Source organism: Amblyomma americanum, chromosome 3 (assembly GCF_052857255.1).
Source record: "Amblyomma americanum isolate KBUSLIRL-KWMA chromosome 3, ASM5285725v1, whole genome shotgun sequence".
In the NCBI taxonomy this organism is placed as follows: Eukaryota; Metazoa; Arthropoda; class Arachnida; order Ixodida; family Ixodidae; genus Amblyomma; species Amblyomma americanum.
In genome coordinates, this window is record NC_135499.1 from 192,250,980 (window position 1) to 192,278,748 (window position 27,769).

Below are 27,769 nucleotides of genomic sequence, written 5' to 3' on the forward strand. Positions count from 1 at the left end.
TTATGCACTTAAGTTCGAAAGCGCTACTAAAACGCAAAGAATTTTTCATCAAAATTCATCAGAAAATAAGAGTATGTTGAAGTCTTATCAAATGTGTGCAGTATTTCAATAGCAGGTCTCTGCCAAATGCTGAATTAAGGCAGTAACACTAGTCCTATCACTGAACTTTTCATGGTTTAGACCAGTATGAAGCAATTTGGAACTCCTGTGGATTTGCAAATTGCACCGCCGACTGGGTGATATGTGAACTTTCCAAATAGCAGAGGTTAGTGTGGTGCAAAAATAAATTAGATAACAAGACGCACGCATCATTAACAGTGGTATAACTGCAAACATTTATTCCTGCAATGGCGGAGTGACCCCGCGAAGTGCACCTAAGTTGTCTCTGCAGCAAGCAAGCCACTGCCCCCGAAGCGCATGGAAAATGGTGATAATTTACTCTTGGGTATGGCAATGGTTGAAGCAGAGGAGGCAGTGGCCTGAGCTTGTCACTGGAGTTCTCTACCTGTTGCATCTATTTCGTGGACTGCTCCAGGTAGGCAATCAGGTCTGCTCGATCTTGTACCTTCTTGAGACCAGCGAAGACCATTTTGGTGCCTGGAATGTACTTCTTAGGGTCTTCCAAGTATATAAACAGCGTGTCCTTGTTCCAGGTGATCCCTGAAAGACAAAGGTTTAAGATGATCCGTTCATTTTGTAGCAAGCACCCTTGTATAACGAGTATCGAAAAAAAAAAAACGTAAAAACTAAACACAGCTTTTTTTAAAATTCACATCGTTAAAAGACATTAACCTTCAGAGATCTTCCATTAATGAGCTACATTTGGTATGACATCATCACTGGGCGGTTAAGCTGGGTTCCACCTCCAACCAACCTCAAACTTAGTCCATGGAAACTACTGCGCAACTATCTTGGGACTTCCTCCTGTAATAATTAACTGATATGTTTATATGGTTCAGTTTTAGTTTAAGGGGTTTAACATCCCAAAGCGACTCAGGCTGTGAGGGACGCCATAGTGGAGGGCTCTGGAAATCTGCCTCGGGGAACCACCTCCGGAGAACCCCCTCGGGTTCTTTATATGTATTGAATCTAGAAAATAAGAATAAAATAAAATAAAAAACAACAACAAGGAATTAAAAAGTGCGAGTACCCAGATAATGGAGGTGGGCGGAATAACTTCATTGTCCAACAGATAGAGGAAGGTCTTTACTCCTCCAGCATACATGATAGCTAGGAGTCCTTGGATCCCGGCGATGTCTTTGGTCAGTCAGATTATCCAAAGCTGAGTCTCTGGGTCAGAGCTGAGTAGTTGGATTTTCCATCGTTCTAGCGTCCTAATGCATACAGGTGGCGCCTGTGTGCATCCCACATATTATATGGTTGAGATCAGCCCTGTCCTTACACGACTTACACCTATCAGCGTACTGCCCTGGATAGTAATGGCTGCAAGCAACAGGGTTTGGATAAGAGTTTGTCTGCCATGTTGCTGCCTAACCTTTGCTTAACGAGTGGTCTGCAGGTAAAAATTGAAGAGAAGAAATGTGCACCACTACTGTAGAGTAAAAAATGCTTGAATAAGGGGAGACAAAAAAACCTTACGACAACCTAGTTATTGTCTGACTTAGTTTGGCTGCAAGTGAGCACAGCTGGTTATTTTTATGAAAATGAATACGAAGCCCTATTTCAAGGCACACCGAAAACAGAGAGAAGCCGCAGTGAAGGAGACAAAAACTAGAGACTATGTAAAAGGTGGCTCTAAGTGCTCATTGATAATCAGAGCTTCAATGGCCTTGAAGAGCATTACATCTTGGTCAAAGCAAGTCATTGGACTGCCAAGCAGAGAGATAATATTTCTCTCCCAGTTCCGATCGTACACAGTGCAACAAAATCGCCAGTTACTGATGTTATAAAAAATGAGTAACTGTTTCACATGAACCCATTTCCCATTAAGTGTCCTCCCCCCGTTTATAGTGTATAATCTTGGGATTGGCTGGAATTTTGCCTTTCTAATGACATGAATATTGTTTAGACACCACATACAAGTGTTTAACTAGAAACAAACAAGTTTTGTTAGAGTAGTGAAGACGGTCACCTTTGCTCTTGTTGGCATCTGTATAGCTGTATCCTGGCGCCTGGCCCGTTTTGCGTCCAATCAGGCCGTTGAGGTTGGGGCCTGTCTTGTGCTTGCCACCAGCTTCTACCGTGTGGCACTGAGCACACCGCTGCACAAATATCTTCTTGCCCTTCTCAGGGTCACCCTTTGGGACGTCACCCATGGCCTGAAAGAAACCCATGCACAGCACCCCTAAGCTACACTGCACCTCACCAATACAAACAATGAGAGCACAGCTTGCTGAAACACTCTAATTTACAGATCAATAGGAAGTTTAGCCAGCTGACTAAACCTGTAAGGACTTATGCTCCATTTCCCATCAAGTGTGCAACACTGCCAATGCTAACACGCCCATCAAGCATCAAGGCCTAGCAGTCATAAGCAGAGCAGTGATAAGCAGCAGAGTGATGCACTTCTGTGAACAGATTACTTGCATAGCCGACAGGAAATAGAACAGTGGCAATTCACCTATGCTAGGAGATTGGTAAACGTGCATAATAAGTGCTGAGTGAGGTTATGCGCTCAAGCACACCCTTATGAAGCATCAGTTCTGCCTCTAAATGCTCTAATCAAGCTCTTGTACCGTCGTCTCTGACTGCAGCAATTGTGAGAGTTGGCTGTAGCAGCAAACAACGGCCTTTGGTCACTTTATGCGGTCGCTCACAGTGAAACAGATTGCTGAAACATATGCAATACCTTCATTTTAGAACTTCAACAATGACTGAACACAGCCAACAATTTACGCTGTCACTTTAAGGTGTCACTTCTGTTTCTTTTTTCTCCTAATGCTCTGATCTGGTGGTGAAGCAACTTCTCGAAGAAACAGGAAGTCCATACAATTTTCCGAGTACTTCTCCTCTAAACTCCCGTTGCACAACAGTTAGGTCAGCACTACTCTTGTCTTACTGCACAAGAGAGTTAGGAATACAACACAGCGCAACTTTTAGAAAAGCTCGAAGTGAAGACTTACTGTGGTGTCCAGGCTTTTCTTCGTCCTTGTCTAAAAGTTGTGCCGTGTTCTATTCCTAGCTCTCTTGTGCAGTACGACCAGAGTAGTGTTGACCTAACTGTTATGCAAATTGCCAACTAGTGTGATCAGCCACAATAGCAAAATACTGCACTTTTTTGCGTGCAATTTTTCCACTCAAGATGGTTCTTTAACAGACTGAAAAACCATTAACACGAGACCAACTAAATTTGTGAAATTAACAAATCAGCCAAACGATAAACAAAAATTAATTTAAGAATAAGAGCAAGATGAAGACCCCAGCATGGTGTTAAATCTAAGCCTACTGACGAAGTTGCAAACTCAACTGTGGTTAGAATTATCGTCAAGCATATGCCACATCCTCGAGAATGTTGCACTTGCAATATTCATATCAGTGTGAGGGCATTTACGCTTACATTTATAAGGCTTCTGAAAGCCATTTGGTGTTCCACATATGTGAATAGACGCACTGCTAGCATACAACTCGTAGCTAAAAGTTAGCCTTCATATTATGAAAGACATCTTTTCAAAGGTCACCTACTGTCACAGACACCATGGCGGCATGTACTCACCAGAATGCCGACCTAATCCTTATTTTTGATCAGTGTGCTAGAGATAAGAGAAGTACAGTCCTGCGACTTATCACGCCCTATACGCTGCCATATTGGTGCTTTACTCAAACGCTCTAATGCGCCGCGTTAGAAGGAATGCTAGCAATTAAAATGCGTGGTGCTTCATCCAATGCATCCGTTTAGTAAGCAAAGATGCTCCACCTCACAAGAGGGGCACTGTGGGGAAGCCACTTCTCGCAGAAGAGCCAGAGGAGTTCACATGTGCACGTCCAGAGTACGCTGCCCTTTAATAATTTTAATAGTAACCCAAAAACTACGTCTTCTTTAAAAAAAAAACGGTACAAGAAAAAAAAGCGCTCAATAAGCATCAATCTACATGCCAGGCGGTCAATCACACTGTGTATCAAGACGAGCCAAACTAATTAGAAAGAACCGAAACAAGCTACAGAAGAAATCACATTTCTGTGTTTGTATAGGGCGCCACGTCGTTTAAGCACGCAGCTCTGGAGAAAGGTCGACGAGAACGGAGCGCGACCCGATTCCTACGGGCACATCCCTGACACGGTCACCTTGCGTGCCAACTAGCGACAAAAAAAAGACTCATGCAAAAACAGACGAAGCTTGCACGCGGCTGCGCAGCTCATGCGTAACGAATGCATTGGTCGGGCCATTTCAAGATCGGTAACAGTATCGGTAAAACGCGGCAGTGTCGCCATGTAATATGATGCAAGCCGATCTTCCGGGAAAGCACATTTTTCATTCATTCGTTAGGCCTATGACTGACCTTCAGGAACCGAAATGAAAAGCAGACGATTTTACATCAGCTGTTTAGCAAAAGCGTGCGTCAATGACTTGGATAGGGCAACTATTAATTACTGACAGTGAAATAAAACGAACAGTAGTCCGGTCAGTTGACCAGGAGCTCACCTCGCAAGGTTCACACGCTGCCGCTACCGCCGGGAGTTCTGCAAGGAAGGTGACCCACGAAGGAGCCGGCTGAGAGAGCCACGCCGCACTTACGTGTACTGCGCATGCGTTTTCCGCGGCCGCGCATGCGCGGGTGACAACTGGAGGCGTATCGTCTGCTACGCCGCGCAATGACGCAAAAATGACGCAGGCGGATGACGCCTGTCGATATGATCCCTTTGTTGCTGCGTATGATGCAACGCAACCATAGTCTGATAAACGAGTAAGAGTTTTTGGCTGATAAACGCAAAAAAGCGATGAAAACCAGGAGCGGATGATTTAACGTTTATTTCAGGTACGAAAATTCTGGCTATGGCGGAGATGGTGTTAGAAATAGAAATCGTTCTACGCCGCGCAACTTGCGGCAGTACCGCCCACTGGACCGTTTCACTAGCCTCACGGCTATCGGTCCAAATATTTTTTTATGCGCTGCCTTGCACATTCGAAAATAAAGAATACTTAGACCTTGACAGTGAATTCAGTACGATAACGTGCAGCTGGCAGTTGCATACACACGGCATTATCTCGATGACCCTCAGCTGCGGTGCTTGTTTTTTTTTTTTCCGCTTTTATTTTGTGCTCTTGGTTCTTAAACACACCACAAAAATGGCGATGAAAACAAAGAGAGGATGTTTAAAACTTTTATTTCCAGTATGAAAACTCTGGCCATGGCGAAGACATGGTATTTTCATTAAAAAATCATTCCATGCCTAGCAACTTATGGCAGAGCTGCACAATATATGTTAATTACAATGAATTTAACATGATAACGTGCAGCTGGCACATGCATATGCACGGCATTAGCTCGGTGACCGTCGGCTGTGGTGCTTGTACTTCTTTTTGTGCTTCTCTTTCTTGTGCTTCTTAGATTTCTTTTCTTTTCTGCAAATTAAAGCACAAACAACACATGGCAACTGTCAAGTACATAAAGAATTCACACATTTATGACAACTAAACAAACTGGAAGAGTGACAAAGATTTCATTACAGGCATAAGTAAGCCTACATGAAGGCTGCCAAGTCTTCAGTTCAAAAAACACAATTCATAAAGGACATGACTGATTAAAAAACCCCATCATTTTGAGTCAGGCATTGTGTAAACAAGTGGTAAGTCGACAAGAACTTGCTGAGTGTGTCATTCAAGCACTCAAGTACACACACAAATAAATATAACAGGAGACTCCCTCACACTTCCACAACCAGAAGTGTACAATCCACAACTGGCAGGAATTTGATCCCGCATTATGTACAGCACATGCGGCTGCTCTCCTGCCTTCAACATAATGATTAAAAGCAGATACAGCGCATCCATTGCTGTAAAATTCATCAGGTGATCATTGTCATCCCATAAGGCAAGGCAGAATTGAAAGATTAGTGTGAAGATTCTGCCCCATACTGTGGTCCACCAGTAGTCTGCTGTTCTCAGTTCATCCTCTTAAAGCAAATGCTCTACTACTCCCCTCCATAGCTTCTTCGCCGCATGCGCCGTATGCACCGTGTGAACCAAGGAGAAACCATGTGACAGCTATGATGTCACTCAGCCGTCGCCACCAGCGAAACTGAGCGCTCACCTCTGTTTCTATAGTCTGTCGGCGTTCATTGTGTTCAGTGGCATTGGCACTGACAACGTTCTAGACTCCCATGATTTTCAGGAAAGGAAGGGTGCATAACCGGCTCCCTGGGTCAGTGAACGCCTCAATCCTGCTTTTAGGTATGTGGCCATGGTGAGAGAGAGAGATGTCCCCTGCATGCATTAGCGCTGACAACGTTGTGGCGGACACGCGGAACAGCAGCAATAGGCCGCAGCGTTCATTGGGTGACCAACTTCTCGCGATGAACCATTAATTTAACTGCCACCTGCCCGGGTGGCAGGGTTGGCGCGCTGCCTATCCAGTGTGCGGAACGCAATCAACGTTACAGATGCCAAGCCGCATCTACTTGCCCGATACACCACAGCTTTCGTACTCTAACTGGGTTCAGCAGTAGTCAAACAGCAGCTATTTTTTTTTATAGCGACTATTAAAATTTTTTTCTTTATTTTGATAAGGGCAGCCTCCCCCCCCCCCCCCCCCCCCCCCCCAAGAACTTTTGTTATTTTTCGTGTCTAGAAATAAAAGCTGTCATAAATCAGCACTAGTGCCTGCTGCTTCCTTTCTTCGAACTGGGTTTCACACTGCTTTCAGTTAGTGGTCAAATACTTTAGGGGCCCCCAACAGACACTTTTTTTTTGAAAATGGTACGAAACTGGTCATTTAGTACCCATGCTGCCATCTGTCAGCAAATTGAAAATAAATTCTTTGAATAAGCCCTATCAGCTTAAAATGGACACATTGTGCCAGAAAACACGACACGACACACAACTCATCATAAGCCAGAAATGACTGTCAGCTTATGAAGAGCCTGGCTCGTACAAGTCTGCTAGGGGGTTAATACACATTACTGCCTAGCCCAGAATGCATTATTTGTCCAGAAATTTTTCAAGTGCACACTCTCCCAGAACAAAATATTAAAGGATTCATTTCTCTTATCAAGATATATGAGCCCTGACAAAGAACGAAAGAAAAGCCTGCACTGAAAGCCTGAAAAGAAAACTTGGCTGTGCTAAAAAAAGGATGCACACCTCAGTAGTACAAGCACTGTCCAAACCTTTAGTGCTAAACTTCACATCCTCAGTTTGCCACAAGTGCAATGAGAAGAAAAAAAAAAAAAGCAGCTTTGGTCACTGCAGACAAAAATTAAGCAGAGCAAAATTAAGCTGCAATGACGGCCTCGGAGGCATATATCGGGCTTTAACCTTAATAAATCAGCGTGTGTAAACAAAAGGACATCCTACTGTACTATCACAGCAACTGCCTGCTCGCTACCACACAGATAAATACATTTTCTTGTAATGCGGCAACATGAGCTGTTGTGTGCAGTACACTGACTTGTGTTCGGCTTTGTGCTTTTTGCTGGAGCTTTCTTCCCTCTCCTTACGGCGGTCATCTTGGGCAGAAGCAGCAGGAGAAATAAACTCCACACCTTCGGCTGGGCGCTTCCCACGTGTGCAGAAGTCACCCCTGCATGACATTGTTTACAACAGATCCTAAAGCAGTGCCCACAAAAAAATCTGGTAGATGGAGAACAGATCTGACTCAGTCGCCAAATTATGAAGGCACTGATACGAATTACAAGAAAGAAGAAAGACGTATTAAAGTGCACGTTTCCAGTCTTCAGTGCCACTGCATAAGAATGAACATGTAGTTTTGTAATTAGAAAAAAAAAATAATAATACAAGCACCTATGCTATCATGTTGCTTAGTTACATGTAATTTTATAACAGTGCGGAAAAGACACAGATGCTGTGAAGAGACGCACACACGAGGGCAAAGGCCTCTCCCATATCTCTCCAATTAACTCTGTCCTTTGCCAGCTGCGCCCACCCTCCTGTGCCTGCAAACTTCTTAATCTCATCCGCCTACCTAACCTTCTGCCGCCCCCTGCTACACTTCTATTGGAATCCACTCCGTTAACCTCAAGGACAAGTGGTTATCTTGCCTTCGCATTACATGTCCTGCCCAAGCCCATTTCTTCCTCCTGACTGTGACTAGGATGTCATTAAACTGCGATTGCTCCCTCACCCACTCTGCCCGCTTCCGGTCCTTAATGTTACGCCTATCACTGCCTTCCATGGCTCGCTGTGTTGTCCTTAACTTGAGCTGAACCCTTTTCGTTAGCTTCCAGGTTTCTGCCCCATAGGTGAGTACCGGCAAGATACAGCTGTCATATACTTTACTTTTCTCTCGAGGAATATTGGTAAACTGCCATTCATTATCCGAGAGAACCTGCCATATGCGCTCCGCCTGATTCTTATCCTTCTAGTTATTTCCCTTGCACGAACCGGATCAGCTGTCACTACCTGCCCTAAGCAGACCTTTACCACTTCCAGCACCTCGCTGCCAATTGTGAATTGCTGTTCCCTTGCTAGACTGTTGAACATTACCTTGGTTTTTTGGTTGGTATTTGGTTGGTTATTTAGATATTATCCATTAACTCTTATCCCAAAAAGTTCCCAATTCAGGTCTCGGAATACCTCCTGTAACGGTGAATAGCATTGGCGAGATCGTGTCTCCTTGCCTGACACCCTTCCTTATTGGAATTTTATTGCTGACTTTATGGAGGACTATGGTAACTGTGCAGTTGCTATATATATCTTCCAGTATTTTGACATAAGGCTCTTCTACACCCTGATTCCGCAATGCTTGTATGACTGCTGAGGTTTCCACTGAGTCAAATGCTTTCTCGTAATCAATGAAGGTTATATATAAGGGCTGGTTATATTCTTTGCATTTCTCTATCACCTGACTGGTAGTGCAAATATGATCAATTGTATCCTTTACGAAAGCCTGCGTGATTATTTGGTTGATTAAACTCTAAGGTTGCCCTCACTCTAATAGCGATTACCTTAGTAAATACTTTGTAGGCAACGAAGAGTAAGCTGATCGGTCTGTAATTTTTCAAGTCCTTGGCGTGTCCTTTCTTACGTATTAAGACAACGTTTGCGTTCTCCCAAGCTTCTGGTATGGTTGAGGTCGTAAGGCATTGCGTATACAGGGCGGCTAGTTTTTCTAGCACAATCTCCCCTCCGTCCTTCAACAGATCTGCTGTTACTTGATCTTCACCAGCTGCTTTTCCCCTTTGCATTGCTCCTAAGGCTTTCTTTACTTCCTTTTTCTTTACTGGCGGGATGACGGATTACTGTGCGCTACTGTCTCTCCCATTAACGTTCTGATTGCATTGGCTACTACATAGATTTGTGCAGAACTCTTTGGCTATTTTAACTATCTTATCCATATAGCTAATGACATTGCCCTCCTTGTATGTTAATGCATACATCTGGTTTTTACCTGTGCCTAGTTTCCTCTTCACCACTTTTAGGCTAGATTTACGATTCATGGGGGTTTAACGTCCCAAAGCAACTCGGGCTATTATGCGGATGCCGTAGTGAAGGGCTCCAGAAATTTCGACCACCTGGGGTTCTTTAATGTGCACTGACATCGCACAGCACACGGGCCTCTAGAATCGCCTCCATCGAAATTCGACCGCCATGGCTGGGATCAAACCCACGTCTTTCGGGTCAGCAGCCGAGCATTATAACCACTAAGCCACTGTGGCGGACGCTTATCAAATAAGGACACATGTGTCAGTACGCCACCAGTGCTTTTATCTGACAAAGAAATGCTGTTACTTTCTGCTAAGAGGTAAAACCTTTGTGACGATAACGGCTGTTTCACATGCTAGCAAAAATGCTAGCAAATCCTGCCAGCGTGGAAAAACCTGTTTTGAGTTGTTGCAGCAAGGTTCCAACAAGTTGGAAATTTTCGCTGCGACGCGCCACTCAATCGCTTGCATGTGAACCAGCCTTAAGTGCTGTTTGATTAATTCACATTTCCCTCTTTTGTGCTTTTCTCAATGTTTTCTTGCTTGTTGTGCAACCTACCTATAAAAGTGGGCTTTTTCGCAATAAATCTCCAGTTGTAAGTCACCGCTTATCTGTACGTCTCTTCCCTACGTCCATGTCCTTTTTACACTGCTTTAAAATGAATTGCCACCAACTGGCCCAAACTTCTACATGCCTCCTTGAGTAGGTACAGTCAACTGTATGTAAAGAGATAATTCCAGTCTCGGGACACTGCATGTTAGCATGAAGTACCAACTCGCCCAGCAACTGATCTTAAGCAAGTTCATTACATGGGCGAGCTTGTGCAGAATTTCAGAAACACAAGCTCCAGAAAGTGTACCTTGCATTGGTGCCCACCCCTGAGACTCGGTCAGTGTCCACGTCATCTCTGCTGCCATCATTCCTGCGCAAAGCCTCTGTGACCTCCTGCAAAAAAAACAAACTTAAGTGCATAGCTACACAAGAGCAAATGCAAACGTGCCCTGTTTTCTTTGTTTTAGATGCGGCAATGTTTTCAGCTCTGCAGCATTGCACTTTAACACATTACAATGATTCGGCAAAACCACACAACTGATTAGAATATGTTCTGAGGCACCTCTGCAGGCTTGCGTATTATGATGCAATGTATATCTATCGGCATTCTAATGCCTATAAGAGTCTACGTGTCAATTTCAGCAGATTAAATGAACAATTCACACATACTGCAAAGTTTGCATTACTGAAGCAGCGTCAAAAATAAGTAACACAAACTCAAGCAATAGCAACGGTGCAATAGCAAGTTCCCTAGCCAGCTGATATGAACAACTAAAGAGATATGGACTGCTGAGAAAAAAAAATGTGTTAATAGGCAAAATATGATAATCAAATATCAATATATTAGGCCCTAGTGAGAGACTTGCTGTACACGTGCCATTTATGACTTAGAAGATAATGCTGCTTAGCTGAAAAACTAAAGCAGTCCCAAAACAGCTATGAAATCAAGTTTTGAAGCAAAAAGCTTCACTATGCGGGTCAGAGCCGAGCTTCATGTGAGCCGAACTGGCGAGTTATGCGCATGCGCGAAAACGAGTGACGTCACGCGCTGTGCAGGTGGCCACTCCTCGTCGCCGCCTGACCTTTCGGCACAGCCGCACGCTACTGCACATGTGCGTCATGTGCATGCGCAAGGAGGCTATATAATGCGCTTGCCAGAAAATAGGCATGCGCACTCGACGAAGCATAACCATGACGTCAAACCAAGCATAACTGAAGCTTTTCACTTGTATATCCACGCTTAACCAGAGCTAGCCCACTGCCTAATTTTTTTCTATCAATGCCATTGGGTACGTCTTGTTCTTAATAAGCAAAGCGTGAGCATGCATATGGTGTGGCACACTAATCCGGCAGAGTTCAAACTTTACTGAAAACTTTGGAGCAATGTACGGGCACTAGAACAACCATTAGTAACTATTACAAAACTTACAAATTTTCTTTTTTGTTGTGCTAGCTGAACAGCAGCTAATGTAACAGTTTAGCTTGCTGCAGTTGTATTAAAGGCATTTCACTCATCCTTCTTCTACCTGTTCTGCCTATTAACTCATGTATCATCTATTCACCTCCTCTAATGTCCCACGTAATGCCCTGTGTAATGCCCGTAAGATCCTTAAATGTACCTAAAACGCTGAAAAAGCATTTACACATAAGTTTCGGCATCAGATATGAAGGAGGTCACGGCCACATACAAAGGGTTATAATGGGGACATGTGACCTTGCTATGCGAGGACTTCATTTCGAACAAACAATGACCCTGAGATCTTCAAAGGGGCATGGGTTGGGGCATGATGTCTGACTTTAACAGCTGACATTGTAATTCACAATGATGAAAAGTGTCATATCACGTTTCGGTCTGTAACCATATGTGCTACGTTATTCAATCACCTACCTATCCCCACCTACCACTACCTCCCCCAGCTCCACTGCTAGACAAAATTTTGATACAGTTTTAAGCTGTAATGAAGCTGTATCCATTTAAAAGACAGGTACCAAATCATACTAAGTTCATTTTTTACAACCATTTTCAAAGTTTCACCCCACCTTAAGTTAAGCCACATCGTTTATGTATGACAATAATACTTTTTATGGCTGGAAACTTCTAAGCAATGTCTTCGAAAATTACAATTGCAGTGCTAGTTACCCAAGCTTCAAAGATTAATCGATAAGAAATGACAAATTGCTCTCACCGCTTTTGTTAGTGGCTGGTGTGTTGGCTTGGCTGGTGTAGCAAAACCCCTGTAACATAGCAATACACAGATTACACCGACAGCAAGCCTATCAGATTCTGTAAACTCATGCATGAAAAATAACAGTGAAACTGCATTTCATTAGCCCTTTTGAAGACCTATGTGAGAGGCCTATGTGAGAGGCAAACTTCATTTCTCAGCTGAAAGTTCAAAACGGCACCCCTAAAACAGCCCTTTTATTAGGAAAAGTGCAAATATGAATCTATGCAGTTGCACAAAAATACAATGCAAACACACGGTTGACGTAATCTATAGTGTAATGCAAACGGTATGGTTGAAATTTAGTTTTTTGCTTTATGCATGCACTCAACTAGAAAGAATTGCAGATATTTCCTACATTTAATCATGGAAAAAACCTCCCCAAAATGCGGTAGATCCCGCCGTACTCTAAAGGTGACTGCCATGACAGTGATTGCACTCACAATGCCGCCAGCATGGCTTCTTCTTCTGCCTTCTTGGCAGCAGCTATCTCACTTTCTCTTGACGTTGCAGCAGCCTGTGCCTTCTCCTTGGCATACCACGTTAGGTCCTTGCCTTTCTGCCATCGACCAACCGGCGCCCGGAGAGAATGCCCTGTTCGTGGAATGGACACCGCCACGATAATGTCTAGCAGCCATCACTTCACTTTAGCGCTTGCCGCGTTAGAGAAAGCAGCGCTTAAGGTTGTACTGTCACCGAACAAGCAGAAGATAATGATATTAAATTATTTGTGCCGAAGATAGCCCAGCGACAACACCAAATGGACTGCTCTTGCATTCTTGTCGGTGGAAAAAAAACACTACGCCGAGCAGCGAAGGAAAGGCAACTAAATATCTGAAATATGTTCTGCTCTAAAACTCACCTAGGTAGTTCTCTCGGTACTTGTCGTCTTTGACGTCTTCCCAATTGAACTGGTCGGCACCACCCCGAGTACCGCCGCGGACGGGATGAAACATCCTTTCGATATCTTCGGCAACTTTCGCTCTTTGCGTTTGGTCTACTCAGACGTAATGCACGATCACAGCCCTTCTCGTCTTTTGACAGATGCAGTACATACGCTAACTGCAATAGCGTATCGTTAATTTCTCAGCAGCACATGAAGATCGACAGCAACAAACGCAAACGCAAATACATGACAGTTTCGCGCACGGACTACGGCTACTACGGCCACCGCCACTACCACCTTCGCCCACTGGATAGGCTTGACCTGGCTTTGGCTGGTTGGTTTGCTATGACTCACAAACAAAGCAAAGCTGCAAGTTAGATTAAAATTGCATATGCCAACTTATCATTTGAACTCTCTAGATGTTTTGTTATTTTATTTTACCGGTCCTGGTCCCGCTTCGACTTTCATCGGCCGAATGTAGTACACGCGACAGTCTTTCAGCAAGCAACACCGTTGAGCAACACGTCGTCTGCTTAAAATTACAACACCTATCCAAATCCCCAATTGTGTAGCTTCTATTCGGAAGGACTCTACTCGAACAAATGCAAAAACTGTGATGCGAAAGCCGATCTAAATCATATGATCTGGAACTGCCCGCAGTCCCTACCCGCGAGTCACTTCATTACCGACTCTGCTCATTGGGAGGCTCTATTGCTCAGCCCCGACCCGGGGATACAGATCAAGCTCCTCCAGCTGGCTGAAGACGCCGCCGCTGCCCAAGGGATAGCGGCCGCCGTTTAAGCGGGGGGCGACTTCGTGTCGCTCCTCTATATCCGCTGGAAATAAAGTTTCACAACCAACAACCAACCGTCTTCGGCTCTGCCGTGCACCTATCTGGTGAAGTTAGTGCAGTAGTAAACAATGCTGCCTCGAGTGAGTTTCCAGCTACAAATAAAAAATTCAGGGGGGCACTTTGTTGACGTAAAGTGCGGTGAGGCGAAAGCCTTTAGCGCGGTGTTGCTGCTTGTGTCACTGATGTGCGGTTGATGTTAAGCACACAATTCTTTTGTGATCCTTACATTCTGGAGACACTGGAGGGTGTTCGGGACGCATCCGTCTGATTCGACGCCTTTCCGCAAACACTCTCCAGCGTCCTAGACAAGGAGAACTTGTATATTTTGCCAACCAAAAAGGCAGATGCATTCACTGAGCCATTTTTTTTTTTTTACCTACACTGACTACACTAGTGTAGCATGGCTTCATTTTCTTTTTTTTCAGTGTAGCAAAAGTGTAGCTCCACCCACCTACACGGACGCATTTCTTTTACGCGTAGTGTAGAACGAAATTACACTTTCTGCACCGCTGGGGTTATTTTTTTAACCTACACTTCGTGCAGGCTCGTGTAGGCGAGTGGAGAGCGGGGCTAAAGTTATGACGTAAGGGCGCTGCACTCGTCCGTCCGAGCGCCAGCCAATAGCGTGATACTGAGCGGCGTCGTCTGCGCGAGCAGACTACAACGACCACAAATTTAGATCGTAATGTGATACTATTGAAAGGGATAAACAGTTAGTAAAAAAAATTATATTCTGTCGTGGTTACGATAGCAGAGAAGTGCTAAAACCACCTAGGTCATTTCTCTGTAACGCGAAGCTCACCGCAGCTTGTGGGGTTATTTTTTTAACCTACACTTCGTGCAGGCTCGTGTAGGCGAGTGGAGGGTGGGGCTAAAGTTATGACGTAAGGGCGCTGCATTCGTCCGCCTGAGCGCCAGCCAATAGCGTGATATCTTTGGTGGTGTAGGCTAGCAGACGAAAAAAGAAGGCGCGCCTTTCAAGCGCACAACGCCATTTTCCGATGGTAAATGCCGCCAGCGGATGCAGCGCTGCCTGGCAAGTCCGTGAAGTTCGTCGGCGAGCATGACGGTAGCGTTGTACTGGGCTAATGCCTATAAGACAGTGGCAACCTTACCTTCGACGAAGATGAAATCGCTTGCACAAGTGCATATTTCAGTCTGCTGAACGCTATTTCGCGTTTAGGTATACGCCGCGTTCGTTCGGTTGGTATCAGCGCTGGGCGACTCACGTAAAAAAAAAAAAGGCAGTGACTTAGCTCTGGTTAAGCCTGGGTATACATGCGAATAGCACTCGCACTTTCACTGAGTCGTACCACCGGCGAGTCTTGGGGATTTTCTTCTTCTGACTCTCTTGTTTCCTCTTCCTCACTCGCTTGGCTGCTGCTGGCTGAAGATGCGGCCAAGACACGCTTTTCGGCTTCTTTAAGATGTCGTTTAGCAAGGCGTATTTCCCGTTGTTCAGGCGTTTCGGCTGAACGTTTAGCTTTGGCTTTATCATTTTTTCGCTGTTGTGCAGCCAACTCCCAATCGAGTACTTCTGGATCGGACGAATTTAGTTTCTCAGCTTTTCTGCGTAGTCTAGCAGCAGCCGCACTCTCCTTCCCTTCCATGTCGAGTGCGCATGCCTATTCCCTGGCAAGCGCATTACGTAGCCTCCTTGCGCGTGCACATGACGCACATGTGCAGTAGCGCGCGGCTGCGCCGAAAGGTCAGGCGACGGAGTTGGCGGCGGCAGCGAGTCCGAGCGACCACCTGCGCGGCGCGTGACGTCACTCATTTTAGCGCATGCGCATAACTCACCAGTTCGGCTCACGCGAAGCTCGGCTCTGACCCGCGTAGTAAAGCTTTCGCTTCAAAAATTAGGCAGTGGCTTAGCTCTGGTTAAGCCTGGATATACAAGCGAAAAGCTTCAGTTATGCTTGGTTTGACGTCATGGTTATGCTTCGTCGAGTGCGCACGCCTATTCTCTGGCAAGCGCATTATATAGCCTCCTTGCGCATGCACATGACGCACATGTGCAGTAGTGCGCGGTTCCGCCGAGAGGTCAGGCGACGGAGTCGGCGGCGGCAGCGAGTCCGAGCCACCACCTGCGCGGCGCGTGCAGTCACTCGTTTTCGCGCATGCGCATAACTCACCAGTTCGGCTCTGACCCGCGTAGTGAAGCTTTTCGCTTCAAAACACACGCGAGAACTGCACCACTGAACATCTCCACGGCGAGTAGACAAGAGCTGCCTGCACGCGCTCGATTGAAGATTATCGCACATAAGGTGCGGCGCTGCTGATGCGGTGCACCTGCACCAAAGAACTGGTTCTGCACTGCGCTGGCACCAGCGACACTTTTTCAGGACTGGTGCCGTGAACCAGCTCTGAATCGAAGAGCGCCAAACACGAGGTTTTTGGTCGACTCAGGCTAAAATATGTTCAGGTGATATAATCACCAGGTGTATAGGGCCTAAGAGTATTATGTACATGATTATAGTGTGTGAAGAAGGTGCATAAATATCTGGTGGAATGACTTAAAGTGATGAATAGCGCCTAAAACTTGTTTTAAGAGGAGTTTATAAGTCGAAACCAGGTGGCCTCAACCACGGTCCTTAATTGCTTGAGCAAGAAGAGCGAGGCCTCTGGCAGCTATGGGTAAGCTCAGCACTCTCCTCAGCAATAAGGAGGTGCTGATGTTACTTTGAATATGAAATCTCTCGTAAGAAACCTACATCAGTTAAAAATGAAAAAACCCTATCTAATGAAAACATGTGGTTATCAACTAAAAATAGAGAAGGGTGCAATGGTATTTCAAATGCGTAAAGTTCAGGGAAGTGCTGTTGTCTTTGTGTATCCAGTCTGGGACATATGATTAATGTGTAGACAACTGAGATGTGGGCTCCACATCTCGCGCATTGTGGTGCCGGAATATCTTGTAAAAGATGTGTGTGTGTGATGTATGTCCTATCCTGTCTGCAGAGAGCAACTTTGAATCTATTTTGTTTTTCTGTGGCATACCTTTCAATCCATGGTTTTATTTTGTGAAGTTTGTTGTCTGTTTGTTCATCCCAATCCTGCTGCCACTCTTTGCGAAGAGTAGTCCTAATATATGGCCTGAGGCCCTGGTAGGAAAGTTGGTTTACATGGATACGACTCAGTTCGGCAGCTGACGCAGCAAGCCTATTAAAGGCTTTCGCCTTAAAAGGTATGATGTCCAGCGTTATCACAAACTAACTATCGAAAGCAGCCCTCGGCTCGCTTTATTAGCAGTGTAAACGTAGGAGTTCGGAAATTTCGCTCCATAAGTGAGCTTGCATCTGTGATTCACTCACAATATATCCTTGTAGTAGTTCACTCTACTTGTAGTGCATACAACAGCTGGCTGCACAGTTTTCAGCGAACATGCTGCGTTGCTTAACACAGGGGCGGTCTATATCTCACCAAGAAGAAATAAAGCCTCCTTAAAAGGAAAAGATGCTATATACTTTGAAAACAAAAAAGAAAGCCAGATCACCTTCTGCAGGGAAATTAGAAAATGCAACAGGTATTTACCCAGAACTGCGCAACTCCATTCTCCCACCATTCACCTACCAGGCAAACTTGCTGCTTTACTCTATCCCCTTAGGCCACAATCATGGAGTGCAGCACAGTTGAAAGCAACCTGTGTGCAGTCTGCTATGCTGCGCCCAGGAGGCCTATGCTGCCAACAGACACTTATTGGAGACTAATGCTCTTCACTTTAGCCATTGTCATTCACCTACATTTTCCAGAGGCAAACTGCACAAAAATGGCTGAATCCTCCAATCCCATATTTATACACAGTAATAAATTCATAGAGACATAGAACCTACTGTACATTTAGTTTGGTTTGGCTTATGGGGTCTCAACGTCCCAAGGCGACTCAGGCTATGAGGAATGCTGCAGTGGAGTGCATCGGATAATTTCGGCCACCTGGGGCTCTTTAACGTGCATTGACATCTCACAGTACATGGGCCTCTGGAATTTCGCCTCCATCGAAATTCGAGCGCCGTGGCCAGGATCGAACCTGGGCCTTTCGGGTCAGCAGGCAAACACCATAACCACTGAGCACCGCGATGGCTACCTACTGCACATTTGCTTTGACTCCATCGTGTTTGGTGCAGTCTTCCTTCTGGCTGAAGATCTGCAAAAACCGATGAAGCAAGGTTCACGAATTGCAACACTGGAGGTAGAAAAGAAATCTGCATTTGAATCAAACAAATTTTCTTTATTGCATAGTGACCATGCTGACAAAGACAAATATACTTATACGTGGCATTCAATGTTACAATTAGGGCATTTAGGCTTAAGGGTGCCATCAACAATTATGCTGTGCCTAATGCAACTACAATTTGAGGCAGTTCGTAACTAAAATGCAACGAGTGGGATGCAAGTAGTGCGAGGTGGGCCACTTCATGAATGCTCGCAGTACAGTGGATCTGTGAAGGACAGCGGAAAAAAAGAAACATTGGATTTCTTCTGTCCTGTCCCAATTTTCTGGTGCACTCCTTTGCAAGAATGTCAGTGTCGCAGTACTTCGCAAGTGTTTAGAGTACCATAGTCAGGGTCCCCATTGAGCATTTCTAGCATGGTCAAAATTTTTTAGGACTGTGATGCACTTGCGAAAACTCAGCATACTTCACAAAACCAAAGATCAAACTTAAGTAATGTGTGGCATCAAATGAGTTTTTTAAGTTAATGCCAGTGAAGTACTGAAAAATCTCCCAAAACAGAACACATCATTATTGATAAAATCAGTGCAACAGAATGACGTATTTGTATCTCTGGAAAACATCTCCTATGATACAAACACACACATCTAGGTGCCATATTTACTTGCATAAGAGATGTACTCATACAGTGAATGCGCCTGCTATTTTGGTTGGCAACATATATAAATTTTTGCTATATACTACCCTAAGTAATGAATATGTCCCCCAAATTTTTTTATTTAAAAAAGTGTGTTCACAGTGGGAGTAAATACAGTACCCTGTACAAATATTTATTCCAAATAAATAAGAACATGAAAAATGTGTTCCTAATTTATTGTGGTGTTACTCATTCTTCCCATACAACCAAGAAAAATGCTTCACTTTTACAAGTTTGACACAATCTGAAGAAACCTCCTGTGGTGGCGGTAGCACAGCTGTTCCATCGTTTTCTTGGTCAATGTCCATTTCGGCATCCGAGTCAGAATTATTTTCATTTATATCATCATCAGATGCAGCACCATCGCACCTCCTCCCTCCAGCACTAAGAAACAAAAAGGGAAGGCAAAAAAGAAGTATGAAACAATGGCTTACTACCACAATATTAACACCAATAAATATCCAATGGCTCATGTATATAACTCTAACCTGCCTTAAAGCCTTTTGTCAAATTTTGTTAGGAAGCTCTGGGAATGCACAAGGCAAGAGTTCTTAAGACATTGACAGAAAAATAAAAGCTAGATCTTGATTTCCACTTATTCATGCAGTATTAGTACAACGCCTATGTGCCTCTCTTATCAACTAGTTATGATGACGAATTTTTAGGGCCAAAGGGCAGCTTTGGCCAGACAGTGCCATGGCATGAGGTACATTAGTCTATACAAGGCAGAGTCAAAGAACAATTTCCTAGGCATTTCATCCCAGATGGTTGACCACCAGGTCAGGGAAAACTGGTACTCATTGTATCACTGATGGGTATCTGGTGGCATTGGAGCCCGATCCCTGCACCTCCCACATGCGAGGTAGATGCTCAAACCACTAGGCCATCGCTGCAGTCATCAATTAGTTATGTCTACAGAAAGAAAACTAATCAATGTGACTGGATAGTTCACTTGAACACAAGGCAAAGCTTCCTTAACTGAACTCTAAAACAGCACCTGACCAGAGCTTTCCCACTTAACTCGCTTTTAATGCTTTTAATGTCAGCAAAAAGACAGCTGCGGAAGTTTGCCCATTGAAATTCATCATCATCTGTGCCGCCGCCGCCGCCTAATCTCATCCACCCATCTAACTTTCTGCCACATCCTGCTACGCTTGCCTTCTCTTGGAATCCACTCGGTTACCCTTAAGGACCAGCGGCTATCTTGCCTTCGCAGTACATGCCCTACCCAAGCCACATTTCTTCCTCTTGATTTCGACTAGGATGTCATTAACACACGTTTGTTCCCTCACCCACTCTGCCCGCTTCTGGTCTCTTAACGCACTACATTTTATCATTAATAACAAATAGGCCTGAAGTCTGTTTTACTTCTATAGGGGTGAGGTGTAGGCATCGGAGTGCAGCAGTGCTCAATACAGTGAGTCACCTCCCCAAAGTGCCTACCCTATGATATGCAGGCTAAAAACACAACACACACCTTCACATAGCACGAAACTGATGGGAATAAATGCATGATCGCCTAGGTGCTTCGTCAGCTAGCATGCCTGTGACTTTCCACCACATTATTACTAATTTTAAGACTTATAAACGAAGCTTTCATTCGTGCCATGGACCTGTAGTCTATCAAAAAGACATACGGACAGATGACACATAATTCCAGAGAAATTTATTTCAACCACAACTCTTCACGAAACTACTGAGCGATGTTGCACTGCCGGTCACTACTCCGGTAACCATCTGCTTCCTGGGCTCCAGTAATAATCAATTTTTCTATTTTAATGCAGACATGGTAAAAGTAAGAACTTTTTCCACAGACAGTAATGATGACAGAAATTGACAGCACCCTTTCCGGCAAGCCTGATCAAATTACTACAACGGTGATGAGCCGCAGTCTCCATTCGCTAGACTTGTTGTCATGTCCAACTCTAATTCTTCAGGTTTCGGCCACGCTACGTCAATGCGGTGCAACATGTAGAGGCAACCAAAAGCGAAAAGTTTCCCTTTCCGTTTCAAGAGTACCATCGCGACATCGCCTAGAATATGACATAAATGTGAACTTGACAAGGACGCAAGCAGGAGTGTGCGTCACTGCAATGAATGCCAAGGCAGCACTGCAGCTGCAGTGAAACCTCGTTATAGAAAACAGCTAAAAAATCGTCAAAAGGTTCAATATAGCCAAAATTCGTAACATTATATTTCGATGTTTCGAAGGCATTTGCGGCTATTCTAGTGACCGCAAAAAAACAAAACAAAACACCAGTCAGGTTGGCTTCCCCGCACAGCACCTCCAAACACAGGTAAAGTGTTAGCTATGGTGGCTTCCCCGCATCACAGCCGCGTCACGTAGAAAGGGGTACGTCAGAGTGAAATATCGCTATTTTCATTACCTCCGTGACAGCTGACAGCAAGCTTACAATCACCTGCACTGCTACTTCCAGGGCACTCTCAATGGCTGCCAGAGGTGTGAATGCGTGCTGACTGCTGAACTACAATCCTACATGTCGCTATTAGCAAGCACGAGATAAAAGTGCAAACCTTGGCACGAAAGCTTGCCGCATCACCACCAGTCACTTATGTAGTGCGGCAAAGCCTGCTGCCTGTCATGCGAACGGGCATCATTTGGCGCTGGGGAGTTTGATATATCCGTTTCGTGGCCAACCACATTCGATACATAAAGTAGAAATTGCATGCGTTTCACAAAAATATTTACGAAGAGTTCGATATAGCCAATTATTCGCAATATTAGTTACATTGCCAAAACCGGCCGGAACAAAAGCACTCGGACAATACTACCCAGACTAGGAGGAGCTGGCAAAGGCCACAGCACTGACCCACTCTAAATCTCCCATTGAGACTGCTCTAAACAGGACTGCACAAGATTACATACCCAGGCAGAAAAAGCAGAGAGAACCACAGGGTATAGTTGGACATTTCAATTGGTTTCAATTGGCTCCGTCATTTAGAGATGTAAAATTTCAAGAAATTTTGAGTGCTAGGAAAGAAATATATTTTTACAGATTTTTTTTTTCGGAAAAATACGATATTTTGGGAAAACAGGAAGACGCAGCTCATTAAGCACATTTACTTTGTAACTCAGCAACAAGTAAAGAATCATGTTTTGGATACAAAACAACTATGCTGCAAAGCCTCTTCAGGAAAAGATGGCGACATATTGCATAGACTACAAACAACGCAAAGAATTGCGTCAGATCGGCTTGTCACTGCTGGGTGGAGAAATGCTTGCTTGCGTGTTTTTTTCCGCGCTGAGATTCGAAGGCATGTGGTCAAGATTTTCCATGTGCTCTCCAGCTAGCCTGCTGCGCAGCTTCATATGCACATTGCCAAACTGCGCTGCACTGAACGTCACAGATGATAGGGGAATTCGGAGTTGTCGACATGCAACTGATGTCAACGGTTGGCTGCAACAAAGCCACCATGTGGACAGCTCAGAATGCTTGGCACACTCCCAAACATCTAATTGAGACCAACTTTTACAGCGCGTACGGAGGTGAGACTGTGCAGATGACTCCATTTATAAATTTTGCGGGTTTTTTTTTTTTCTTCCTCTGTGCCATGCAAAAACCAAAAAAATGTTTTTTTCCCATAATTCTACAAAGGTTTTTTTTTTTTCAGACACACACATCTCTACCGCCATTACAACAGCAGTGCTCAACTGGAAGCCAATGATTTCCTTCAGTGGGATCTGCATATTGCGCTCTACCAACACAGAACAACAAACTAATTAGTTCCTGTAAAAAAGATATTACCATTGAATTGTTTTCATCATTTTCACCATCATTGCAATCGTGACTAAATAAAATAACTCTGCTCAATGGACCAGGGCCATTGGCTCCAAGAGGAGCATCCAATGAATGGGGTATATAAGCCCAAAGAAAAAGTTATTTTAGTAGGCATATATTAAACTTCTAGGTGCTATGTCACCTCTTCAGGGTTGTAGTGTTCCTATGACTGAAGAGTCATGCATTCCTGCCTATGAACCACTTGGAGCTGTCCCTTGAGTTGGGAGCCAACAGTTAATCTTCTTATAGGTGCTCCAACTGGTTTGAATTACACAAGTGGAAATTCCCCTATTTAAAAGTCCAGTTGGAAACCGACAGTTTTTCTTTGATTAGGCAGACATTCCAATTGGAACTCCCAAACGGAGCTCCCAATTGGTTGCAAATACACAATTTTGAACTTTCCAGTTTTTCCTGAAAAGTCTGATTGGAACCAATGATTATTTTTTTTTTTTGCCTGATATACCAGGTTGCCCTTGCAGCCTTGAATTACACAGCTTCGGCACAATTTCACAAAGAAGCCCCTGTTTGTAGCAGCATGTAGCGCTTTTATTGAAGTAGTGCAGGCTGGCAGAATTCAGAATTAGCGCCTATCCTGCGATTAAATCAGTGTGTTGCATTGCTTAAATTTCAGCTTTACTCAAATTGCATGGTACCACCTGTTCATGTCTTCTGGGTAGCAAGGAACAATTTGGTACAAAATTTGTACCCCTCTTCCCCATGTCTATCCACTGCACCCCTTCTCCCCCTCTGTGCACGCCTAATGCTTGCATGCAAGCTGGTGCGAGTGACAGCAGTGGTTCCTGCTGATCTGCGTCATTTGCAGGAATATGGAGATATAAGAATGGATGAAATTCTTTGCAGCTCCTGAAAGTCGCAAATGTACAGTGTAAGTTAAGTACACTTTGCGTCCTACACGGCTCTTAATGAAAGAAATCCCGGCAAAGCTTCCCTGGATGAAACTGATTAGAACAATGTTATTAGGAAACATTTTCTTGAGAGCAATTGTAGCATAAGTTCACCCTTGTCATGTTTTTCTGCTCCGACCAGAATCTGTTACAATCAGGTGGGTAGAAACACACAATGGTAAAAGGTAGTTGAGGCAGACGTAACTGGGTGCAAGCTCGAAGCTTACACACTCAGCCAGCGGTCAGCTGCACGCATTTCATTGTGGACATGTGCCACCCGTTGTCATCATGAAAAGGTAGCACGCTGCAGTGCACAACGCAGCCCCGCCAATGCAAACACTTCTGTCTAGCAACCACAACACTGTGAAAACCCCCTCGCCCAGCACATGAGTGCAAAACGCAATTGCTTGCTTGGCCTCGGCTCATTCTTTTACCACTTTCAGGCACACAATGAACAATCGCTGACCACACAACCATTCCTGTCTGCAGTTGCCAACTTGGTTCAAAAGAGGTATTCCTTCTATGTTGATAACTTGAACACCTTGAAGAACAACAACGTGGAAATAAAAGGGAGAATCAGTTACCTTTTTGTGAATTCATTTGCGGATAGGAATGCTGACAGCAAGTTCTGGTAAAAGCTCGTCATTGGCGGCAGTGCATGTGACGCTACGTCCAAGAGCTGCAACAACAATCAAGGAGCATTTTGCAACAATTCTCAGAACGGCTACTATACTTAGTGGCAAATGAGGCCAACTCAGGGCCCACACATTGTCACAACTGTCAGAAAGCCATGACAGTTGCATGCAGCAGCAAACACTAATACAGTCAAACCCACTTACAACAATACCGGTTATAACAATATATTGGATATAACAATGGTCAGTCGCGGTGCCGTCAGCATTACCATGTGTTCTAGTGGTAAAATAAACCGCTTATAGCAATGCTGCCATAGCACATTATCGGTTATAACTTATAACAATTAAATCTGGTCAGTGAAAGTTAACTTTGAAAGAAACAAAACGTGGAGATTCTACAACCGTACCAGCCAAACCACGCTTACAGTGCAAAAGCGGACGTGTGTGGAGCCGACCGACGGACCGAGCCGGCGCAGCGACACAGAGAAAGCAAAAGAACCCACACTCGAAGACACCGGACGCACCCGAGGATCCTTGCATGTTGCGGCGAAGTAAGGAGAAGAAATGATGCATGCATTTCCCCCTGCAACCAGGCAGAGAAGAAAGTAGGGAGCCTTGGTGCAGCAGTCCATTATTAACGTTTCTGAGGGGTGAGCCACTTGCAGAAAACAAGCTGTAATGATTTTTTTTTTTTTGCATTGTGCGCCACAGGTGGCAGCGAGAGAGGTGAGAGCGCGTGCGTTGTCCCATCTTCCCCTGTTCTTCGATAACTTCCCGGATTGCACTTGCCCTGAGGGCAGGCGTAACTTCGTTAGGCGAGCTGCAAGGTTACTGCATGCGTACTCTCAATCAATCGGTGCAGCGCACACGCGTTGCCAGCATAGCTTTTCTCGTTTGCCATCACCGTTCCCTAATTTCTGCAAGCTCCTTGGATTTCCCGTCAAGAATTGCTTCTGGAAAGCAGGCGTGACGCCAGTGACGTGGAGGTGCGCGAAGCTTCTGCTGATGCAGTGATGATGGTGCTTTAGTCATTGGTGAACGGTGGTGACTGCGGCGTGTCGAGTTGAATTCTTTTACACTGACTATGCAGTCATGATAAATGAAGACCTCACCGATGATGCGATCATGGCAGCTGTCACTGGCATGGACAACGAGCAGGAACCTATGCAATTTGTGGTGTATAGTAAAAGCCCATTAATTCGACCTACATTAATTCAGAAATCTAGATAATTCGAACTGCCAGCGTTGTCCTGGCCAATGCTCATGCATGCCTATGGCGTTGTATGCTCGCTAATTCGGACGCCACGGGTCTCGCACCGGTTAATTCGAACGGGCTCCCGAAGGGAGACTGCGTCCAGGTATGACTGGTGCAGTAAGCCATCGTCCAAATAGCCTGGCACACACCTGAATTCTACGCTGCAGAGTCATCTGTGTACCTAAACGGTACGCATGATGACAAATGTACAGCCACATCTTGAAGTCAGTCAGATCGAGCAGTTTCGATTTCGCTTTTAAGAGCTTCGCGCAAGCCCGTATCAGCCAGCTAATGAGCCCAGCTGCGCGCCGTTTCAGGCACCAATTGGCGCAAGCGATTTCGTCCACGTGGTTCTTTCTCTTCAGTTCTTCCAGTGCATCTAAACTGCACAATCGTCACATGCCATTTGCTGTTTGTGCAGTGAGGCCACCTCACACGTGACGCTGCCGTTTGTGAGGGGTGTGATGCAGTAGCAAAGGAGTTCCAGTGGTACTGCGTCACACCGTGAAGGTTACCAGGGGGGCCCCTACCACCTTTGAGCAGTTCTGCTTCGGCGCTACCGACAGTATACACGCAATAAAGCATTTATGAAAATGTGAAAAATAATCATTGTCAAGTTGTTCTCATCTCAAAAGCAAGCAACCATTGTACAGTCTTTCACCAGATAAATATACCAAGATGCAAGCGGTTCTCGTTATATTTTCGGGATCATTAGAAAATTCTAACATCTTTTCCGGTAATCTGAAGTTCGAATTAACGACCTTTTACAGGCATTAGAATGATCAAGCCTCTGCAGGCCTTTCCTGTCATTAAATGCTCTAAAGTTTGTCATGTTTTTTTTTATGAGCACAACTCTGTTATAAAAATTATCGGTTATAACAATGGTATTTCCGTGGCACTTCAATATTGTTATAAGTGGGTTTGACTGTAGTATCTGATCCTGCCAAGTGTCAAGTAATATGGCCTATCAAAACATTTCAAGACAACTTTCTGACTGCTGCAGGTACGTGTAAGCAGACCAGCTACAGCGCCTTAGCACGCATGTGTACATGCACACACACCTGGTGCACTTCCCGGAAGCCCGGCACTCCCAGCCTGTGTTGCTCGGGGGCGCCAGTTGCCACTGCTGATCGACTCTCTTGCGCTACCAGGGTGCCAAAAGGTGTAGCAGAGAGTACCGCATCCAGCTTGACAGGCTGAAAAATGACAACAGAACATTGTAACCTCTCTAGATTGAAAAAGAGCTGCAGAAATCACTGAATGTCTGCTTGCAGAGGCCTAAAATTTGTTTATTTCCTTTTTCATTTCCGAAAGGGATAGTCAGAATTAAAACCTGTGGCATCAACTAGGTGAAAGGTCCAAACTCCGCTAACTTTAGACAGTACAGTAGACAAACAACGGCACAGCATCAAACACTTTCAAACATGGAAGAAAAAAAACCTCTTCACAGAAAGTAAAAGGAACATTAAACTAAAAAAGAAACACCACAATTACAGAAACAGATGTCTCTTATCTAAAATCTAACCAAGCAGTTTGGTTAAATACCCACTGCGTAACACAGGGCACAAAAACCATAAAGCATAAAAAATGCACATGAAATGATCAAAATGCCACATATGTTTACAGAAGCATATCTGGTACAAAAGAAATTTACAAGCAAATGACAGACGCACATCTACTGCAAAAGAAAATTTATTCCTTTCGAAATTAATCTACAGGAATTGCTGGAGGACTCCCAGCTTTACTCCCTACCTCTTCGTCACTTTTCCTCATGCAAGTGCCCTTCACACTTCCGTCTAGTACGTACATGTCAGCACATTTTGGTGCAACCCTTTGCAAAAATGGAAAGAACTGATATGGCACTAGCTGAGTTGATATTCGAATGCTTCAAATAATGCAGTATTTGATCCGGGCTTAAAAGCAATTAGGAATATTCAAAGACCTAGAATATTTCCAAAGTATTCTGAAGTTCGAGAATTCATGAAAATAAGCCACTGGATGCAGCAGCCGATGGCCTTACATAAGCTCTAACACTTCCGCGCAATCGCACCGCTCTGGATGTTGACACATCCACAAACTCGGCGGCCACATCCACAAATTCAGCCTTCAACAGCTGCACGGTTCGGCACGTTGCCAACGAGGGCATGTGACTGGACACAGCCTAGGCAGCTTAGATGTGAAAGCAAACACCGCGGTGGGAACTGCGCTGCACCTTCTGCACGGAAGGCCC

The 27,769-nt window shown here is 44.7% G+C and overlaps 3 protein-coding genes across 4 annotated transcripts in view; all 3 read right to left on the reverse strand.

Annotated features, from left to right (window-relative positions):
* Positions 1-311: 311 nt before the first annotated feature.
* LOC144125722 (cytochrome c) lies at positions 312-4,758 on the reverse strand. The gene is made up of 3 exons (XM_077659363.1): positions 4,601-4,758; positions 2,093-2,279; positions 312-660 (listed from the first exon to the last, which is right to left on the reverse strand). Exons 2-3 carry the CDS (start codon positions 2,274-2,276, stop codon positions 515-517), a joined length of 330 nt encoding a protein of 109 aa, XP_077515489.1. The 5' UTR covers positions 2,277-2,279; positions 4,601-4,758; the 3' UTR covers positions 312-514.
* A 508-nt stretch (positions 4,759-5,266) lies between these two features.
* Positions 5,267-13,540, reverse strand: LOC144125719 (multiple myeloma tumor-associated protein 2-like). The gene is made up of 6 exons (XM_077659361.1): positions 13,199-13,540; positions 12,780-12,930; positions 12,298-12,346; positions 10,419-10,504; positions 7,566-7,697; positions 5,267-5,521 (listed from the first exon to the last, which is right to left on the reverse strand). The coding sequence occupies exons 1-6, from the start codon at positions 13,290-13,292 to the stop codon at positions 5,440-5,442; spliced, it is 594 nt and encodes a 197-aa protein (XP_077515487.1). The 5' UTR covers positions 13,293-13,540; the 3' UTR covers positions 5,267-5,439.
* A 4,742-nt stretch (positions 13,541-18,282) lies between these two features.
* The window catches only part of l(2)05287 (WD repeat-containing protein l(2)05287), a 51,941-nt gene continuing 42,454 nt past the window's right edge, over positions 18,283-27,769 (reverse strand). For both annotated transcript variants that reach the window (XM_077659365.1, XM_077659364.1), the window contains 3 exons: positions 26,601-26,735; positions 24,234-24,328; positions 18,283-19,328 (listed from right to left, as the gene is read on the reverse strand). In XM_077659365.1, coding sequence (XP_077515491.1) covers positions 19,130-19,328; positions 24,234-24,328; positions 26,601-26,735 — 429 coding nt within the window. In that variant the 3' untranslated portion in view covers positions 18,283-19,129. The remainder of the gene's footprint in view (positions 19,329-24,233; positions 24,329-26,600; positions 26,736-27,769) is intronic.

Excerpts from the sequence above, each read along its gene's own strand:
- LOC144125722 (XM_077659363.1), bottom strand. The coding sequence starts at position 2,276 with ATGGGTGACGTCCCAAAGGGTGACCCTGAGAAGGGCAAGAAGATATTT. Across the intron at positions 661-2,092 it reads AGATGCCAACAAGAGCAAAG|GGATCACCTGGAACAAGGAC; the intron begins GTGACCGTCTTC and ends TTTGTCTTTCAG.
- LOC144125719 (XM_077659361.1), bottom strand. The coding sequence starts at position 13,292 with ATGTTTCATCCCGTCCGCGGCGGTACTCGGGGTGGTGCCGACCAGTTC. Across the intron at positions 12,347-12,779 it reads GAAGCCATGCTGGCGGCATT|GGGTTTTGCTACACCAGCCA; the intron begins GTGAGTGCAATC and ends GCTATGTTACAG. Across the intron at positions 5,522-7,565 it reads AAGCACAAAGCCGAACACAA|AAAAGAAAAGAAATCTAAGA; the intron begins GTCAGTGTACTG and ends TTTAATTTGCAG.